This window comes from Channa argus, chromosome 17 (assembly GCF_033026475.1).
Source record: "Channa argus isolate prfri chromosome 17, Channa argus male v1.0, whole genome shotgun sequence".
Lineage (NCBI taxonomy): Eukaryota > Metazoa > Chordata > Actinopteri > Anabantiformes > Channidae > Channa > Channa argus.
The window spans coordinates 639,747-660,730 of NC_090213.1; the positions used below are offsets into that span (position 1 = coordinate 639,747).

The 20,984-nt window shown below is 43.9% G+C and overlaps 1 protein-coding gene across 1 annotated transcript; it reads right to left on the bottom strand.

The window, feature by feature from the left end:
* Positions 1 to 12,914: 12,914 nt before the first annotated feature.
* On the bottom strand, positions 12,915 to 15,021 carry sox11b (SRY-box transcription factor 11b). Its single transcript, XM_067481267.1, has one exon. The coding sequence runs from the start codon at positions 14,837 to 14,839 to the stop codon at positions 13,703 to 13,705; it is 1,137 nt and encodes a 378-aa protein (XP_067337368.1). The 5' UTR covers positions 14,840 to 15,021; the 3' UTR covers positions 12,915 to 13,702.
* Between the last annotated feature and the right edge of the window lie 5,963 nt (positions 15,022 to 20,984).

A 20,984-nucleotide genomic window follows, 5' to 3' on the forward strand; every position in this document is an offset into this window, starting at 1 on the left:
CTCCCTTCCCCGGATGAGGTCTATAATCTCTCCAGTGTATTCTGGACTCACTTCAGTAGATGTGCCTGGAAAACCTCTTGTGGGGGGCGACCAGGAGCCTGAACCTCCTTAACGTCCTTCCCCTTGACAGGAGTCCACTGTGAGCAGGATGTCCACATTCTGAACCGTCTTTCTAATTCTAAAGTCAGTGAATCAGTATCACAGCAGAATTGTAGGTCAGGGTCACGTCCATGAATAAAGACTAGTTGTGGACCTCGAATTGTATCGAGGATTTTTGCCAACCAGCTCTCCAACCTAAACAACAATGTTAAAACATCATCTGACGTCTCAACTAAACTGACAAAACACAGTCATTCATGTTAGTCTTTGGCTGAAAATCACCATCACTACCACAACAGGAAGTCGTGTCCTATTGGACGCAAGCTGTTGTCTCCTTCAGGGATTGTTGACCATCGCTGTTGACGGCCTAAACGTCACCCAGCTGTAACACGTCTCTGTTGGCCGGTTCATGCTGCTCACACAAGCGAAGTTTGTGGTGCTAACTTACACATGTGAAGCTCAGCTTGTTGAACCAGCAGCATATTCAGAACCTGCTGTTGCTGGTTAAAGTAAATCTGTGATAATCCAACATGAAGATGGTCTGGATTCAACAGACTGAACCAAACTAACTGCAGCTTCAATCAGCTTCATTACTGACAGAACAAATGTTTCTGCAGTCTGTTTTCTCACAGCTCATTCTGCAGAAACCCACAGAGTTCTCCGAGGGCCTCAGCGGGAATCGAACCCTGAACCATGTTAGTGCCTCGCTTCATTATGAGTCTGGTGAGCAGAAAGCGTGAACTCTTCAAACCGGTCTGGATCTGCATCAGTGGTTTCTCTCTGTTTTTCACCTGCTTCAGTGACTAACAAGTTTAGGTTCTGCCCCAGAATTACAACTTCACTTATCACAGAGCAAAATGCTGACAAACACTTTGGGCAGATCAGTGCTGCATATTTCAATCTGCACATTAGGCTCAGACGCCGTCCTGCAGAGCTCTGCACCACAACTTAATTAAAAATTGTACAATAGCACATATTATTGTGTGCAGTCATTAACATGTGACTTGCTGCCAAGAGAGTCAAGCTGGAGTTTGTTTGGATCAGGACGAACATCACTGTCCAATCAACTGAATCCAGGAAGATTGTGGAATGTGCTCAGATTCAGAATCCAGCTCAAAAACATCACGATTGTGTGTGTGTGTGTGTGTGTGTGTGTGTGTGTGTGTGTGTGTGTGTGTGTGTGTGTGTGTGTGTGTGTGTGTGTGTGTGTGTGTGTGTGTGTGTGTGTGTGTGTGTGTTTTCCGACGAAGTTTAGAAGCTCACTCGCACTCTGCAGCTGTTCCTGCACAAACTTTTTAAGCTCATTTTCAAACATTTGCAAGACAAACAACAAAAGTCTGTTGTGCTGCAGTTGTGCTAACACACTCCTCTGTTATGGAAATGTCCGAGTGCTAACAGTAAATTCCCTCTGTGGCATCACCGATTTGAATGTCGGTCCTGCGGTGGCTGCAGCCTTGTTTTGCATGTTTCAGCTGCGCGTTGGCGGATCAGAGCGAGGCTGCGAGCTGCAGGGATGCAGGCAGACGCTGATCCCACAGAGGGATAAGATGCAAAGTGCACCTGCGGACTCAGTCAAATGAGAGACGACTGCCTCCCAGAGCCATCAGGCTAATGTTGGAGGCTCATGATGGAGACACATGTTCAGCACAGCCATTAAACTTCAGGGTCCAGAATTCCGATTCTAAACTTACTGAACTTTGATGCATGGTTGCCATGGCAACAACAGCAGCGGATGGGGATAACCTGGCTCCATCTGGACACAGAGCAGAACTGTGAATAAAGGCCGACTTAAATTTTCAAAAACTACAAACTCATCAGTCCCAGGGACGAAGATCCTGTTATATGAAATGTCTTCAGCATAAGGACCTGAGTCACAGAGAGTCTCCATGGTGTGTGTGTGTGTGTGTGTGTGTTCAGATGAAGTATAGAAGCTCACTCGCACGCTGCAGCTGTTCCTGCACAAACTTTTTCAGTTCATTTTCAAACAAAGCTCTTCAAAGGTCCTGATGAACAAACATTTTATTCAAAATGTTCATTCTTCTGCCTGACGAACGAATGTAAAATTCCGTGAACTGAGTTCTTTTTGTACTTGTGAGGGTGGATTGTGATGCTGACGTGTTTTCTGTTGTAGGACTGATTTTTTACTGAAGCACTTCAGTTTATGCAATGTATTCCAAGGCGTCAATAAAGTCTTTAGAATCTTGAACCTTTTATAAGCAGCTCGTTATCACCTGTTTCTAGCAGCACAGACCCACCACACTGATCTGTGGTTACACATCCACCAGCTCAGCAGCTTCAGTCTTATTGTTGGATACCAGGTAGATTATTTTAACTTTATTCTAACTTTATTGACACAATCCACATTTTTACATACAGTTCCTTTTATCCTGAGCTGTGAAAACAGAAAGCTGATGTCTGCAGGTTGTGTAAATCTACACTCGGATGTTTGATGGTTTGCACACTGACCTGTGGAGGATTTTGGATTTTATTTCCGATGTGAACCCTGGAATCAGAGGAATGGAGGAGGATGTGAGTCGGCCCTGGAGTGGTGAGTCCATCTAGAGGGTGAAAGGGTTTCTTGCATCAGCAGGAGATGAAACACTGATGTTGCAGTGAAGCACAGCCTCCATCAGGTGGCGCTAAAGACTCGGAAACATCAGCAGCTTCCTCAGACAGAGACACTCAATATGCAATTGAAAGACATTTGTGCAGCATCAGATTGTTACCATTAAACTGCTGGAAGGGATTTTTAGTAATTCTGAGTGTGAACATCAGAACTGTTGCTCATCGTAAAAAGGATTTAAAAAAACAATAATCTGTAACTTGTCCTGTAAATGCTGAAGTTAGTTAAGTTAGTAAACAGAACAAACCCACTCCCTCATTTTGCTGAGGAACATATATCCGACCTCCCCACCATCTCCCCTCAGAGGAAGTGAGGGGGTGGGCGTATTTTTTCCTGCTGAAATATGATGGTGGTGCCCCCTCCCTCACCTCTGGCCAGGAGTGACATTTACTTCAAAGCAGCGCTGATGGATCTGGTTTCACCCTGTTGTGCTGCATTCAAAGGCAGTCAGATATTCAGAATACAGATGGGGGAAAAAACAAAATCAGACTGCAGAGGAGAGCAGCAGGGCCCCCTCTGTGACCTCTGACCTTTGTTACACAGCAGAGGAGGCTCCAGGGGAAAAAGCACAGACCGGGTGATTTCTTCCCCGTCAATAAACCAGAACAAACTCCCGCAGCCACAAGCTCACCAAGAAGAACCAAGTTTCCACTCAGCTCAGCAGAAGTGATGGGTGGATGGTGGATCGGAGACCTGATATAGATCACTTGCACCTGAACCTCGAAAAAGGACAGACGAAAAAGTGTTTTTTAGTTAATATGAGACAAAGATAAAGGCCGGCTGAGCCGAGTAGGAAGTGGAGCAGGGCCTGTTAACCCACATCGAGGTCTGTGATGACAAACTAATGAATAACATATTGGAAAATGAAAGTGCAAGTGAAATCATTAAATAATGCTAAAAAATAACTGTAAAATGTAAAATAATAAGAACAAAGTGTAAAAAGAGTCCAGCACAAATATTTTAGTCGTTCAGTATCCATGTCTTCACTGCTCTGTGCTTTGTGGTAGACATTTGAAAGGGATCACATTAGGGGACATGACTTCGGTTTGGACATGTCCTCCTGATTCTGCTTTAATGTGTCTCCACATCCTTGATGACGACAGGTGGACTCACCTTCCTCTTTCCACTGTCACACAACACTGATTTAGTTAATTGTGACAGAAGAAAAAGAACAGGCAGATGACAAATGAAAGACGGGAAGGTTTCAGTGGTTCCACAGAGGACAGAGGAAGTGATGTTATCTGCTGTCAGCTCCTGTTCACTTCTGCCATAAGCAACAGCAGCTGACATCAGACGTGAAATCACACCAGGCATCGCTGCACGTTCCACAGGAAGTAAACGCATCACAATACAAGCACATCACTGTTCGAATGCAGCAAGTGAACACGTCGCTGTATTGCTGCAGTTTTAAGGAGCTAAAAATAAAAGTCTTGCTGGTTTGAGGAGATACTTCAGATTTGCCCAACGTCTAAAAATAATGTTTAATAATGATAACGAGCTCCTGACCTCGGTGTGTTTTCACATCGCCGCTGCCGATAAGAGAGTTTAAGGTACAGTGAAAATATGCAAATAACCGAGGGAGGAAGCAGACAGAGATGGAGGATAAGAGGCTGAAATGAGAGGAAGGATTCAAAAGCAGCTGTGGAGCTCCGTCATTAGCAGCCCAGGAACATTTTTGTGGTCTTGGCTGCAGCAGCACTGAAGACGTTTCCTTTTTAGGACACAGCTGCTGTTTTAAACTTCAGCCCAATTAAATGTGCATCACTTTTTCTGTTAGTAGTTGATTGGATCATCTGTGTCCATCAGCTTCACTGAGCTTTTGAGCCCGTTGTAGCTAATTGTTTTGGATTCGGTTGCATCACACTGGGTCTTTCTACTCAGTTTTTGTCTCTGTGTTGAAGTTTTGTGTACCTGTGTGGATTTGTTTTCGCTCTGTCTTTGTGGATGTTTTTATCAGTTTGTGGACGTTTTCCAAGAGTCCGAAACAACTTTATCAATCGTGGTACAGCTGCTCCAAAAGAGAGAATCACACCCACACAAAACACCATCCATCACTAAGAACAAAGAGAATGTGAAGATGCATAAAATGAGGTCCACGATAATCAGTGGTGGAATGAATGACTTGAGGGGTTTTGTCCTTTTTGGAGACTTTTGTTTTCCATTATAACCAGGGTCCCTGGTCCTGTAGTCTATCACTGACACTGGTGGGTGGGTTGTGACACCCTCTGCCCCCACCTCTGCATCTTCCCCCCATTGATGTACAGCCATTTCAGTGCAGGTGGTGCTGGAGGCCTGGATTTTTCCTGGGGGGGCACCACACTGCTGTCTGCTGCCTGTCCCTTTATGGTCCTGCCTCTCCTCACTCAACTCCCTGCTGTTGCTCTTTGTGCTGATAATTTGATTCATTTCCATATTTTGAAAAGCCACTTCCTGGGCCAGTAAAAGCAGCTGCCTAGACCAGTTAAAGTTTGACCGTTGTTTTGGTTTAAGAGCAACATCCTTTGTTCAAGCTACAAGCAGAATAGTGTTCAGTCTACATTTGGTTCCATTCAGTCCAAACGTCCTGTGAAAGCGGCTGAATTCCCCGTGATCGGCTTGTACAGACAATGATCCCTACGTTACTTTGACACTGAAGGAAACGATCCTCACACATCTTTTATGGAGGTTTATTGTGGAAAGAGTGATTTCCTCAGGATGTGACAGTCACACTAAACCTCATCAGTGTGTTTCATGTCTCTGTGGTTTCCTCAGAGTTTTGGCTCAAATTTCAGAATCTTAAACTCATTAAGCTTCGTTGTCTCCTCAGAATATCTAAAAGTTCGACCTCTCTGTTGTAACAAATATTTTCCCCTATGTGACCTTTGCACAGCCTCATGGTGCCATTACCCATCATGCACAGTGATCATGTCAATTATCCACAGGTTTATCAGACTGGAGAGGGTCCAGCTGAGACTTAATGCCGTCTTTGATCTGCAGCCAAACATCTGATCAGAGAGCAACACAGATTAAAAAAAAAAAAAGGCTGCACACCACTGGACTATTTCCTCTGATTTGACTCCAATTTTCAGGCTGAAAATGTTGTATTTTGTCCCAAAATTCCTCCTGTTCTCCTTTGTGACAAAATGCCTAACTCCATACAAAGGTTCTGGACCAGGACTCCTGGATTAATGGTGCACAAATGAGTCCTAATCAGTTTTGGAAAGGAAACCAGACTGTGTCACCTTTGACCTCTGCATACACCAACCTCAGCTGAATAGCCGATGAAGTCCTGGACCTGGCCTCAGTCCATGCAGACTCCTTATGTCCCTTTGTGTCCCTGAGGTCATTTGGAGCATTTATAGCTGTCTTTTGGTTGGTTGTTGGAAGCTTCTGACTGTGTGGTCGCTCTTTGCTCTATTTTTTTTTTGAGTCTTTTCACTTCTTCATGTCCACAGTGTTGTGTTCGCTGACCAACAGCCGCAGACACAGGACGTCGCTGTCACCAAGTGTCAGTGAACATAAACAGAAGTGTTGATGGTGACCAGAGGAGTAATGACTTAGTACGAACTATCAATACTTCTATTTTCCAGCTGTGATGAATCATGATAAAATACATGATTTTCACATGAAGAAACAAGAAGAATAAGAAATAAACTAAAGTATTGCAAGCCTCAAAGAGGCTGAAGCAGCAGCAGCTTTTCAACAGGATCCAGCTCTGCTGTCTATCTGCTGTCTGAGCAGCACAAGGACATAATGAAGAGAGGATGTTGTCCTCCTCATCATCAGTGCTTCATCATGTCCTCAGTCAGTGAGAAACACCTTAGGTGTACACACACAGTCATCAGAGGCAGTACATGTACTGAGACGCATTATTAAAGTACAAATAAAACAAACTGTATAAAAACACTAACAGTTCAGGGCAGATGCTTGTTCTGCTTGTTTGAGATCAGGAATCTGATCATCACACACAGACTGAAAACATAGTCCTGATTTAAGAACTATTACTTTCAGACATTTGGTTGTTATCTATGAAAAAATAACAACCAGACAATAGTGTTAACATTTTTGTTAAAAGCTAAACAGAATCAGCTAAAACCAGCCACCATGATGAACATGGCTTCTTTGGACCCAGTTTCACTTTCCAGCAGCAGATAAACAGGAGGAAACAGCATGAGAGCAAAAACTGACCATTAAAAACCACCGCCTGCCAATAACACAGCTAAAACTGGTCCACTCGGTTAATGTTGTGGTCTCTATAGAACCCAGGACACAATTCATTTTATAAAACTAGTGAATCTGATCCTCTGTGGAGAGAAGGATCAGTGTTTTTCTGAACACTCCACTTCCTCCCACGTCCTTTGCTTCCTCTTCACTTAACTAAGTCAGTGTGTGAGAGTTAAATCCTACTCGTTCGTCCAACCATGAAGGTTTCATTAGCAGCATCACTGTTGCATGACGTTGACGCCTATGACCGATCTCACTGTGACACCCAGGAAGAGACAAACAAAACCAACTCAGATTAGAGTCCTGCTGGTGTCCCCCCCCCCCAACACACATCCTGCTCCAACAGCAGTAATCCACCTAATAAAAATCGCAAATAATCTGTTCACAGCTTTAAAGATATTCTGTTCCATTTGAGGCTCAGCTTGAACTGTGTCAGGTCCAGACTGAGACACATGGAGGCTTTAGATTTGGCCAACTACATGTTGGTGTCCAACCAGTGACGCCAGCAGATGATTCTGCTTTCAGGGACAATGTGAGACATGCAGCATGTACAAGATTACAAAATCAGTTAATGTGTCTAACATCTGTTTCTAGCCCCTGAGAGGTGATGTCATGAAATCTGAACTAGTTTGTGTTTCTGACATAGTTGTGTTTGTTCTGGATCCACTCTCAGATGTTTGTCCTTTAAGTCCTTTTACACACCAGAAACTTACTGTACCCTGCTCAGAAAAGTCTTTCTGTAGTACATGAAAGTCCTCGGAGACTCTGATCACATGAACACAAGGAGGCAAAGCTTTCCAAACAAAAATCAACTTAACAGAGTCTCTAAGGACCGATAGGACACATGGCTCAGGGTTAAATTAGCTTCTTCTGCTGCCAACGTAGTGGTCCTCAAACAGTCTCTCCAACATTCCATCTCTGGTCATCATAAGATTTCATTTTTTATATTAATTCAGTCGATACCTTAAACAGTGTCTGAGGAGGATGAATCCTTTCTGAATGTCATCAATGACGTCCAGTTGGTGTCACACTTTGAAAGTATATTTAATTTTAGTAGGACCCAAAAAGAGGAGACGGCGAGAGGAGGATTGAAATGTTAAATAAGGGGATTTATAAACAAAAGGGTAAACAACTGAAAATCACTCCATGAGGAGGGAAGGAATAACACAAAGTAATAACCAAATAAAGTAAAACAGAACATGAACTTAAACCCACTGGAGGGAAAAGATAAACCAAATACCAGAGCTGGGGAAGCAAGGGAACTAACTTAGTAACTAAGGACATAAAGCGCAGAGAAACTGAAGGGGACAAATAAATACTCAAGCATAAAACCAGGGCAAAGCAAGCGAGGACAACAAAAGACAAAACCAAAGCACTGAAACAAACAGGAAAGCAAACCTCAGACCAAAAAATAAGTGGGAGAGTCCAAACACGAGGATCAGGTAGGACATGGAAGGAGAATGTCCAAAAGCATAGAATATCCACAGGAATGTTCACTCTTCAAGGAGGAAGAAGGACAGACAATCTGGCAGGGAACAGTGGGGAGAGCTGGGTATAAGTACAAGGGGGCACAGGTGAAAACAATCAGGCTTAACGAGAAACAAGAAGCTAAAGAAACTAACTGGGAAGTGGAGCAGAGGGAAACAAACAAATAAAATAAAAGCCAGGAGCAGGAAGTAAAACTAAAGAAAACTGAAGAAAAAAAGTCGGAATTGTGACAGTTTGTGTGTATTTGTTCGACCCACTTCTGTGTGAAGTTCTCTACAACCACAACATGCTCACAAGTTTTAGGACAGAGATGTGAAGCAGAGCTTTGACAGGAACTGTGTGTGTGTGTGTGTGTGTGTGTGTGTGTGACTCAACTTCCTGCTCAGTTCTGCTTCACACTGATGAACTGGGAGGACTGGATCTCACACACACACCCTCAGCCTGAGGTCAGTGCAGGGAGGTGGGAATGAGGGACAGGAAGCAGGCGCTTGGCCCTGTCTGACCTTGTCTGATGTTTCCACAGTGTGTGTGTGTGTGTGTGTGTGTGTGCGTGTGCATGTGTGTGCGTGTGTGTTTCCTCCACAGTCTCGATGAGGTGACAGAGGAGCTGCAGGACGCTCTCTCTCTGCACAACAGGATTAAACCTGCGTCCACAGAGACATTTGTCCTGCACCACTGCGGCACAGTGTGTTGTTTCCTCCACACGAGACAATAAAAAAGACATTGGAGGAATTGAAGTGTGTGTTTGATTCTTCTCAGAAAGCAAAACACCTGCAGATAGGACTGTACGACAACTGTTTCATGTTTGACTGGTCCCATCATCTCTTTCTGTGCTCCAGGCTGCATGGTCACAGCAGGGCCTGGTCCAACATGAGACGAAAAACTAGCAGGATGAGACAAAAACAGAAAAAAGGACACACAGAAAGTCTTCATATGTGACCTTTATGCTGAAGACTGAGATGCTAAAAATCATCTTGTTTCACTTCAGGAACCTTTGAGCAGTAAATAAAATGTACAGAGCGACTCAGACCCGGTGATGGACTCTCTTGACCTGTGATCTCACTGCAGTGAAACACAGACTCTTTGTCTTCTGCAGATGCTAAAATGAGCTCTTCTGTCATCGAGGCCTTAAGGGGGACGACGAGAGGTCACAGTCGGAGCTTTTAAGCTGAACCACAACAACCTGCTCATATCGAGCTGTCAGTCACACGGGACCACATCACTGCTCGGAGTGACTCTCAGTCCAAAAACTGACAGGTTTTAAACAAGCTGGAGTTTCTTAATACAACAGTTTCGTCTGTGGTGTTTGGACATTAGTCCACAGTGAACATGGGGACTGATCAGAGATTTGTCCAACAGAAGCACTGGGTTCTGCGGCTGGCCCCAGATGGTGAAGCCCTTTCATTAAAACATTGCAAAATCATTCAGTTAAAAGATGCCTCCTGTTCACAATGTGAGAAAAGATAAAAGACACCATGTTCACTTTATGTTCTTGTTGTGAGAGGAAACCAGGCAGCAGACAAATAAGCATTTCATGGCTGATCCCAAAGTCCAGGGAGACGTCTTTCAATGTCTCGTTTTGACCCAAAGGCAAATGTGAATAAAACCAACATAGCAGTGAAGTTAAAATCACTGGATTCTTTTTAGTGTGTGAATTCAGTGTGCTGCTGATCACACACACATGCACACAATCACACACACACACACACACGAACACACACACAGAGCTACAGATATGGTCTCTGAATATTTAGGTCAAGTGTTTTTAAATGTGTGTTACTGTATTAGTGAGCAGGAATAAAAACACACTTTTCCGTCCTCGTCTCTTCACTCTGTTTCCTGATTGTTTGGACCAACTGAGCCCAGTTTTAGTTTGACCAAGACACAGACAGAGACAGAAGATATTTACTGTTAACACACTTTGTGTTAAAGAACCTTAAACTGATACAAGCTCCTTTGTTGTGCATAACTCCACATTTTAAAGATTTATATGGGAGCTATTTTATCAAAGATCATTTAATTTCAATTAATGTCCATCTTTTAAAAATTCCCAGCTCAACTAAATATTACAATTAGCTGAGGTCACGTTTACAGTGTAACCTAAAGATTAAAAAAGCTTAATTATTCTGCAGGTTTCAACACTTTAAAACTGCTTGAGTCTCCAGTCACTAGTGTCCAACATTATTATATTTTAAACCACAGTAATTACAGGATGAGTGGAAAGGCAGACACCCACAGACCACAGGGTCAGTGGTTTGGTTCCCGCTCCTTCCTGGCCACATGTCAAAGTGCCCTTGGACAAGACACTGAACCCTAAGTTGAAGTGTATTTTTGGTGATTTTGTTCGTTTTGCTGTCTGCCTCTGATTGACCATTTCAACATCCATCACACCAAATCCTGTGATGAAATGATGTAATTTCCTCTCAGAAATGCCACTTAGAGGAACAGCACAGTCATTTGGTGCAGAAAACCACCGTTGGTGAAACTAAAATCCTGCTATTTTAACCAAATCTGTGTATTTTCAAATCTTATGTTACATTTCACATGAAGGGGGAACAAAAAAAGTCTTTATTTGATATTTGTTGTTACTGCATGTGAGTGTTAGAAATGTTAGGTAGGAGCATGATGACTTCACTGTGGTTTAACAGTCTCCTTGGACTGACCCGTCACAGTGACTGAGTCTGACTCAGGTCCAAACTTGCCTGATCCTCCTCCTCCTTCTCTGTGTTTACTTTCAGGATTTAGCCTCCTGATAATCAGCAGCAGTTGAGAAAACAGACCTAGCTCACAGTCTCAGGTCCCAACCCCCCCAAATCTTCTGACCCCTCCAGACTCCAGTCAACCCTCAGCTTTGCATTCTGGGTAACATAAACAAACAAAGGGTGGAGGCCTAAAGACAGACCGGCCTGGACAGTTCAGTCTTGACCTTGCAAACAGTTGGACGGACTCGTACCCACGTGTCACATCAGGTGAGTGTCCCACGTTTCACTTGTGAAAAGTTTTTCACAACTGTGAGCAGCTGTAGCGACTTCTGTAAACCTCCATCAAACTGAAGACCATGTGTCAAAAGACCCACGACAAGCTGAGATTTTTGTCCAGATCTCTGTTGTGTATTTTTGACTCTTCCCTCTCTGATTCAGTTTTACCCTCTAACTGACAAAGTTTTGTGTGTGCTGCACAGGAAACCAGATGACGGGATGAATTTTTCCCACTAAATTAAACCTGTTGAGCTGGAAAACGTTCACATTTTGTGAATTCACTATCACGTCTTTGAGAGCAGTGTTTACGGTCACCAAACAATTCACTGAAAAAGGTTTTTAGCCAAAAGGTGAAACATCTTGTTACGACAGTGATCTTAATAAGATTGTAAACTTGCAATAAAGTTGAAATGATTCTAGCAAATTTAAAGTAAAGTAGTTAAAGTAGAAACAGGCCGAAGTTGTATTCATATCTTCCACCAATAAAATGTGCTTATAGAGCAGTTTGAAGACTAAATATCCCATGAATGAAGACATTTGACCTGTTAAAATGAGCTTTATATTTTTTATATTGTCATTCTGGTTTGTTCAGGACTTAAGTTAATTTCGGGATAAGACTCTGCACCTGAATGGACTCATTAACTGCTAAACCTGGTGCAGATGTTTCACTGAAAGCTGTGAGCCGATAAAAACTCGTCTGCTTCTCAAGTGTTTAGATTAGACCGATTACTGAACAGGTCCTTGTACCACAGGTCCAGGGGCCCGAGGGACATGGGGCCCCGAGCCTCAAAATACTTACAGGACAGTAAACGAACAGAAACAGAGACACAAAATGGGATGATGACTCTGGCCTTTCTGTCTGGATCTATGGAGATGTCCGCACCCAGAGGCAGATTGTCCCCCAGAAACACAGAGCGTCTCCCGAGTCCATCACTGGGATGGGCTCAGTTTAGCATGACCAGACTAAATATTTCACATTTTGGGTTCAAGTGTTTTCAAGTTTCAAGTAACCAGGCTCAATTTGACTTTAAACTACAACTGCTTTCGTCACAGTTGGAACACTATGGACGAATTGTTCCACAAATCCTCGAGGACCCTTCAAGAACTCTAGAGGTTTATTTGCATTTTTAAGACCAGTGTAAGTGTAAATGATTGAGTCAATATTCTCAGGGATCCTCTAAAACACTTTCAATCACTATAAAAACGAACAACCTTTGCATTTATTAATAACTTCATAAGGATTCCTAGAACAACTTTAAAAATGACAGAGGAAGGATTTTTAGATTCCATAAGACTATAAGATCTTTGGATATGATGAGAACCATTGTTTTGAAGTGAGAAGTGACGATAAAGATTTTAAAGATGAATTCGTACATAATTCATAAATTAAAAACAGGAGAAAATAGTCTTGGAATACACCTTGAATGTCTTTAGAAATAAAATGCTGTAAAGCTGCTTTGTTGAATGAATGGTAATGTTACGTTTCTCAGTGACGTCACAGATCAATAATCACACAGCAGGTGGCCAGTCTCAGTTCCAGCTGATTTATTCAGTGGTTCTCTCTCTCAGACACACACAACCATAACGTTTCTTCCATCTGGTACAAAAAACTCGATCTGTTTTATTTTTTCCTCTTTTCCTTCATATTGCACAAAAATAACGAGTCAAACACAAACACGTGCCTCCAAATTCTAAAAAGTAACAGAAAAGACAGTTTCCCTCGTGCTCTCGGGGACTCACTCACACCAATATACACAAAGTCCCAAACTTGGACTATTTTACACAACATGTACAGTCCTGTATCCGGTACCGTGGCTCCCAGAAAACTACTGCAAGGCATCAAAGCAACAGTGAGACAGTGGTGGAGGAAGAAGTGCGTGAAAAGCCGCTGCGCTTCCCTGTAGCTACAAAAATAAGTTTGGCTTCTTAAAAACATGAGGTATGTTTGGTTATGTTCATATCAAAACCGGTTTCCTGCTTTGGGGGTTTTACACCTGGGGGCCGAAAAAACCCCAAACTCTCAAATAAAAGGACGGTAAGAAAACTAGAGTCACATAAAAGAGTTCTGAAGTCCTGGAAACAAAAATAGAGCTTTAAATCCTGACGTTAGTGTCCATGTCCTTTTGGGTCCTTTGGGGTCTGGAATGCATAGTTCGGGTCCTGGGACAGACTCGAGCAACTGAAAACTAAGCCCATAAAACCCTGTTGAGGTGATTTCATGTGGTTCCTTTGCAGAAGTACCGCAGTGTGGCTCCCTGAGCCCGCTCCTCCAGAGCCGGCTTCGGGCCTGGGGACGCGCTGAAGGGAGCCCTCAGTAAGTGAAGACCAGGTCCGTGAAGTTGGCCTCCAGCCAGTCCCCGGCGATCATCTCACTCAGCTCCGGGGTGCAATAGTCCGGGAAGTCGAAGTGGGACCCGAGGCTTCCCTCGCTGCTGCACGAGTCCAGGTCTTTGTCCACCAGGGACAGGCTCAGGTTTCCCGTGGCCGAGCTGGACGAAGAGTTCCAGGGCTCGGAAGGGGCGTGGAAACCGGCCACGAGGCTCAGCGTGAAGTCGCTTCCCTCGTTAGGAAGATCGTCCAGGTCCCCGCAGCAGGACGAGGAGGACGTGGAGCCGGACCGAGACGAGGATGCCGGGGAGTAGGAGGCGGTGCCCTGCCGGGTGATGTTCTTGAAGCTGTAGAAGAGACGCCCGGACGACTCGTACACGCTGGTTCCTTCCGGTTCGGCGGCAGCGGAGCTCAGACTGGACGGAACCTTGGCAAGGCTGTACCGGTACTGCTCGTCGTCCTCCTCCACCTTGAAGTCCCGCTCCTCCTCAGAGTCTTCGTCGTCGTCGTCCTCGTCCTCCTCGTCGTCGGTAAAGTCTCGTTTTTTGAAGCTGCTGGTGGTCAACAGATACCGGTACCGGGGCTCCGGTTGCTGGTGCTGCGGTATGTGGCTGCTGGCTCTGACGGGGGCCACCGCCGGCTTGCAGGGTTTTAACTTAGGGAATTTCTTGCCTGCGGAAGAGTTTTTAGTCGCCGGTCTTGCACCGGGTTTCTCCGGGAACTGAGCGGCCTGCTTGGCCGCAGGTAACGCACAGCCGTCCGTCTTTGGCTTCTTTTTGGGCCGGTACTTGTAGTCCGGATAGTCGGCCATGTGCTGGAGCCGGAGTCGCTCCGCCTCCCGGATGAACGGGATCTTCTCCGCGTCTTTGAGCATTTTCCAGCGCTTTCCGAGCCGCTTGGAGATCTCCGCGTTGTGCATGTCCGGGGACTGCTCCATTATCTTCCTCCTCTCGATTTTGGACCACACCATGAAGGCGTTCATGGGCCGCTTAATGTGCCCCGACGCCGTCTTGCACCAGTCCGGTTTCAGCGGCACGGGGCTGCACGCCGACGCCGCGTTTGCCGCCTGTCGGGATCCGCTGTTAGTCACCGGCCCGCCATGCTCCGTGTGCTGCACCATAGTCCTAACGAGCGCGTTAAAACCACCGCCACGGACTTGAGCTCGCGCCGCTGAGGCTCGCCACTCTCCAGCTGCCTTACTTGTCTTTTCTTTATTTATTCTTTGCTTGGACTCTGCGGTCGCGGTTCCTACTCGGCTTCACAGCATCGCTCTGTTCAAACTCCTGAACCGGCTGCTTATTATCCGGGATATCATGCACGCGACTTTCCCGCCCTCAACCAATCAGCGCCCTTCTTTCCCGGGGCCGCCCCGCCTCCACAGCGCTCCCCACCAATTGCCGCTCGTCTCCGCTCCTGTCGTGTCCGCCCACCAGCGTCTGTCCGTTACCGCAGTTGAGTTTGTATTGATAAATCATTACAGTGAAACTAATCGATATTTATCGGGCTTTTATCGGTGTTTAGTGATTTTAAATCACTATAATCGATACATACAGTGACTGTGAATCAAAGTAAACACGGTTAGGCAGAAATTGCCCCACTCTGTCTGTCTGTGGGGGCCTTATCATGTTAATGGTCCCTGGGGAAATTCAGCCTGTGTGGACGTTAAAGATTAGATGGAAATGTTATTTAACTTAGACAGGTGAGGCTGTCATATCATTACTAGTACATTTCTGTCTAGATTCGGATCTTTTTCCTGATTTTGTGGCCATTTTCTTTCTGTTTGTGGTCTTTGGATTTATGTCTGTTTCCATCATTTTTCTCTTTTGCAGCTTTTAACTGTGACCCTCAAAAAAAATATAAACACTTCAGACAGAGGTTAGGAGTCCATGAATGAGTTAATCTAAAAAACATTGGACTAAAAGAAAATTAGTAATAAAATTAATATTTTCCTCAGTACTTTTAGAAAACAGGTGGACTGTGCACACTCGGAGAACAGGACCAGGAGGCCCCTTCAGTGAAGGCCTTCGGGTCCTTCAAGGACTGCTGAAATGCTTCTACGGGTGCAGGAGTGGTCTGTGAGTGCCCTCGAGGATGTTCCAGCGACTCTAAAAGAGGGTAAATGAACTGGCTCAGTGGTAGAGCATTGGGTTGGGATGCAGAAGGCAGCGGGTTTGAATCCCACCCCACCAGGTGGGTCCACAAGGGCCAACCTTGGTGCCAGTCCCGGGCCTGGATAAAAATGGGAGGCTTTCATTTTTTTTTTTTTTTGAATTCCAGTGGTTTCTGAGGAACATACAAGGACTTGTGTATTTCCAGGTAGATGCCCTGATGTGGACTAAACCTAAACCCTGTTCCAGCTTTTCACCAACAGGAAGAAGGGGGGAGGGGGGGGTTGATTGTTTCTGATTATATTTATTAACAGATTTTGATCATAAAACCCGATCAGCAGGTTTGAATTTCATCGCTTTTAATGTGAATTCTCTGCTCGTGTTTTGTTGCTGTACAACATCAATACAAAAGAAATGTAAATACATTTTGTCTCAGGAGGAAACGTTTCTGTGTGGATAAAAATAGGATGCACAGAGTGCAGTGGAAACAGACAAACAGGTTCATGTGACTTTGGAGAGTTTATATAGTGACATACATTACATACATTTACCATTTTGTATCTTACAATTTAAAGGCAGCGAGTTCTGAGGCGACAGAAAAAGGACCCTGACAAAGGAAAGAGGCTCATTTTTCGACAAAACGAGAAATATTCAACCAACACAGGATTATAGACATGAGAGCTGTTATTAGTGAAAAGGTTCATTACAACAGGAAAGTGAAATGTAGAGAGGAAATAAATGGAAACAAGAGTCTTGAAATGCACCACAACATTTTTCATCTGAAACTCCAATCATTTTCCAAATTAATTGTTAATATTCGTCATTTCTGAGCAGATATACGTCTTAATGTCTCTTATGGAAAATCGCCTTTAACCATCTTTCATTTCCTGATAAGGTGATGACATTTAGCTTTTGTTCCACACCAGGTGAAATGTGCTGCTAACTTTGGTCCTTGGAGCAGGTTTTCCTGAGCAAACAGGCAAATGTTAATAACTAAAGTTAAAGTTGTTTATCTGCCTGTGACCCTGTGTCTTGAAACAGCCCTAATGCTCATTAGCTTACTGTAAATAAACTGCTGAACCACAGTTAAAGTCTCATTTTTATACAACCTGCTCTGTAATCTGCTTCATTTAAAAAACCTGTATTAGGTTATAGTCATGCAGATTCCCTGCAGCTTTTCTTCTGCTCTTCCCATGCAGCAGCTCCTCTCCTTATTTAACATGTCTATGGGTGCAGGGATTGTTGGAGGGCTGGGGGGCGGTGCACCGATTTGCATTTGTATTTGTGTTGACTGTGAGCACCTAAACCCAGCTCAAACACAACGGCTGCATGTAAATAAAGTGTAACAACGGCACCGGTGGCTCCAGTTCAGTCTGAAGCCGAGCTTCTCGTCGGATTATCTGTTTTAGTTGAACCGTTACAAAAATCAAGACATTGTGCTTTCTCAGCAAGTGAAGGAGGAGGTTTGTCCTACAACCTGTGTCAGAATAATCCCAGCAGACATGTTCACTTACTGGCTTTCAGCTGTACCAAATGGTAAACTGATGAACTTTATCCATTTTCCTAAAACCCACCCAGGCTCAGGTAGTGAGCCGGCTCAAAAACTCCATCCAGGTCTTCCTCCTCCTGAACTGGTCCTGTCTCCCAAAAATGAAGTTCCTGTACAGCAAATACTTTTAACAGGATGGAAATTTCGTTTCAAATTTGCAAATACACTCAACTGAAAATGTTCCCAGAGTAACAGTCCGATGTTTCAGACAAACACTGATAAATTACTGAACAGGTTTACTGGGCATAAGACCCGGGGTCAGAGTTTATATCTGAAGCCAAAGTGTAGATTTCTTATTTGAAAACAAATATCATATAATGACTTAAAAAAATAACCACAAACAGACATCAATAACTTGATTTGTGTAATAAATGTATTTACATAAAAAGATGTCCCCTCAGAACAGCGGTATTATATTTTTAGTTAATAGATTCGCTCCTTCAAATCTTTTTTATCATGTGTTTTGGCTTTATGCTGATGACAAAAGCTGCCGACAGCATGATGCAAGCTCGATTATAGTACACCGAACACACAAAGCCATGTCACTGCAGAACTAAGGAGAAATTATGTTCAACAAAAAAACACCACCAGGATGAAAAGCTGCAGAGAATTAAACTTCACTCATGATCTGCTTTGGACAGTACATGTGTTTGAACCTTAAAATATCTCTCAGATGACATAATCAGGACCCAAAACCCCTCCAGATGATATCATCTACAGAGGAAGTTGTAGGTCCTGTTGGCTGAAGCATGGGGACAGTTTGTGGCCGGCTGCAACACAGAGCTGCAGGAGCTGCCGCCACAGGGGGACTGGGGAGGGGTTAGAGGTAACACTATCCACCAGCTGCTTCCACTTTATGAAGACCCCGGGAACCACAGTTTGTTTTCTGACCCCCTGCCCCCCTCAATCATTCAGAGATAAGGAGCAGTTCAGTCAGTTGAAGCAGCACCAGCTTCTTACTCTGCTTTTACTCTGCTTGGGTGGAAGTAATCCGCTCATCTACAGTGATGTATGTGAGATACCAGCTGATGAAACACTTCATATTCACCCTGAGGACGTCAGGTTACAGTGGATCATGGCCAGACTGGACCAAACTCATTGCAGAGAGACATGATCAGCTTCATTTTGAGGAGTTGTACTTCTTCTGTGGTCCCTTTGACTGCAGCTTCATTTGCATCTGGATCCTGCTGCAAACAGAGAGAGAAAAGGAGCTTCAGCAGAGTCTTTTATTCCGCTGTTGCTGCTGAGAGCTCAGTTCAGACTGGAGACCAGGACCTCCGAGTCTGTTCAGAGGACAGAAAGATCAGGACAAGACAGGAAGTGCTAAGATGGCATGTCTTCATGTCGATATGACTTCAGGCTCTTTTTTTCTGCTGTCATTTGTTCTTGTTCTTCAGTCCTGTTCTTCAGACCCAGACCTGTGATGGTCCAAACACGTGCAGACAGGTTTCCTCAGCAGCCGTTTGATCTGCCCTGTGGAAAATCCAAAGCCTCCGCAGAGTTTTCTCACATGTAAATTAGGCCAGAGACATGGGGGTGTTGGGTCTTTTCATATTTATGACACTGTGATAGAAGCTGCTCCTCCTTCAGACTTCAAACTTCTGAGTCATGAAGCTTCCTGCTCGTTTGAGTCTCTCTCTCCAGATTAATGACAAAATACCAACTTCAATCACTTATTAACATGAAAGTGAATGTTCTAACAGCAATGTCAGGGGTTCTGGGGGGATTCACTCTGCTGTTGCTCAGAAACACTGAAAGTCTAAACAGGACAAAGAGGAGTTGAGGTGCTGATGAAGATCATGTTATATGAACAAACTGCTGCTAAGTGGATGATTTAGTAAAGTTTGTGATGGATTAACAGACTTAATGCTGCACCAAACTGCCTTTTATTCTCACTGTGAACAACATGTGATCACCACCTCAACCACCTCCACCCCCAACCTGGAAGGAGCAAATCCACATTTTCTGAGCAAAGAGCTGTGGTCTCAGACTCTGACTAACATCTACCATCACATCTTTTACTTTGCTTCTCTGTTTGTACTTTTCCCTGCAGCTGGTCTCTGCTTGTTCTGTGATGAGGCCAAAAGTGAAAATGTTCAATGCTCATGTTTATTCACTTTTTTTTTTACCAAAAGTTGCCCCACATGCCCCAAAATGGCATTTCCTGGTACACCATCAACGCATGCCTGAGACCAGTTTGGACAAAAGTTATGTCGATGAAACAGTTTGGAAAGAGGAAACATGTCACAGAGTGGAGCTGACAGCATTAGAGGTCTATAGCACAAACTAATCCAGACTGCAGGCTGAGATAAAGTCTTCTGATTAAAATGGCTGGTTATTTATTCAGCTTGTTAGACTTAATGGAGACACAGGAGCCAGAGCCGCTTCTGTTAATTTATCTGTAAAATTGTACGTTGGTAAATTTGTTTTGCTTTATATTTCGTTGTATATTTAATTTTTAAGTTTATATGCACAGTTTCCTACTCTTTCACTGAGCAATTTCCCCTCAGGACTTAATGATTTGGATTCACACTCAGCTTTGCAAAATTTTACTTGTCTTTATGAAAAAATACAGTTTAACTAAAAAAGAGACTAAAACTGAACAGGAGATAAAACTTGTTAAAGGGTAAATTCACCCAAATTACAGCCATTAATAATAAGTAAGCCAGGAAATACAGTGTGTTGTCATATGGGTGAAATTATCCTTCAATTTGTTCACAGCAATGTGTGAAAATCACTGTGTGTGTGCGTGTGTGTGTGTGTGTGTGTGCGTGCGTGTGTGTGTGTGTGTGTGTGTGTGTGTGTGTGTGTGTGTGTGTGTGCGTGTGTGTGTGTGTGTTCACTGTAGTAAAGACAAGGTGAGGACAGTCCTCACTTTCTGGCAGCTGTTCAAATGACTGAGGGCTGAGACTTATTTTCAGGGTTAAGTTTATGATTAGAGCACATTACATCCTGTGTGTGTGTGTGTGTGTGTGTGTGTGTGTGTGTGTGTGTGTGTACAGTAGTATTCAATTCAATTCAATTCAGTTCTTTATCTGCAGAACTAATGGAACCAGGTCTACTTGGAGCTGTTATTACTTACTATAACATTAAACTTTGTTTGTCATGTCCACCCTGGAACATTGGATCATATGTTTTATTATTACATATTTAGGGAGGGGAAATGTGGTGGTGGAGGGGTTGGCACTGCTGCCTCACAGCTTGGAGGTCCCCAGTTTAAACCTTAGCCTGTGCGGTCTGCATGTCCTCGGCGGTGTGTCCAAAGGCATGCGGGTAGATTAGCTGGTGCTGCTCATGGCTGTGAATGGTCGTATGTCTGTGTCATGTCTGACAAACACTGGTGAACTCTTACACTTGTGGGTCACCTGGAGGCTTTGAAGAACATCAACTTATGGTATCAAGTCAGTTCTTCTTTAAAAATACTAGTGATCCTCATAGGTTAAGTTTACCCAGAGAGGAGGTGGACAAACTGTACTAATATAAAACAACACTTTGAATCAGTCACAGCTTCACTGACTCTGCTGTGACCATGTGAACATATGTTAATCTTTTCATGACTCAACTTAAAGAAATAAGAAAAAGTAAAGTAAGATTTCTGCAGCTTAATC

Excerpts from the sequence above, each read along its gene's own strand:
- sox11b (XM_067481267.1), bottom strand. The coding sequence starts at position 14,839 with ATGGTGCAGCACACGGAGCATGGCGGGCCGGTGACTAACAGCGGATCC.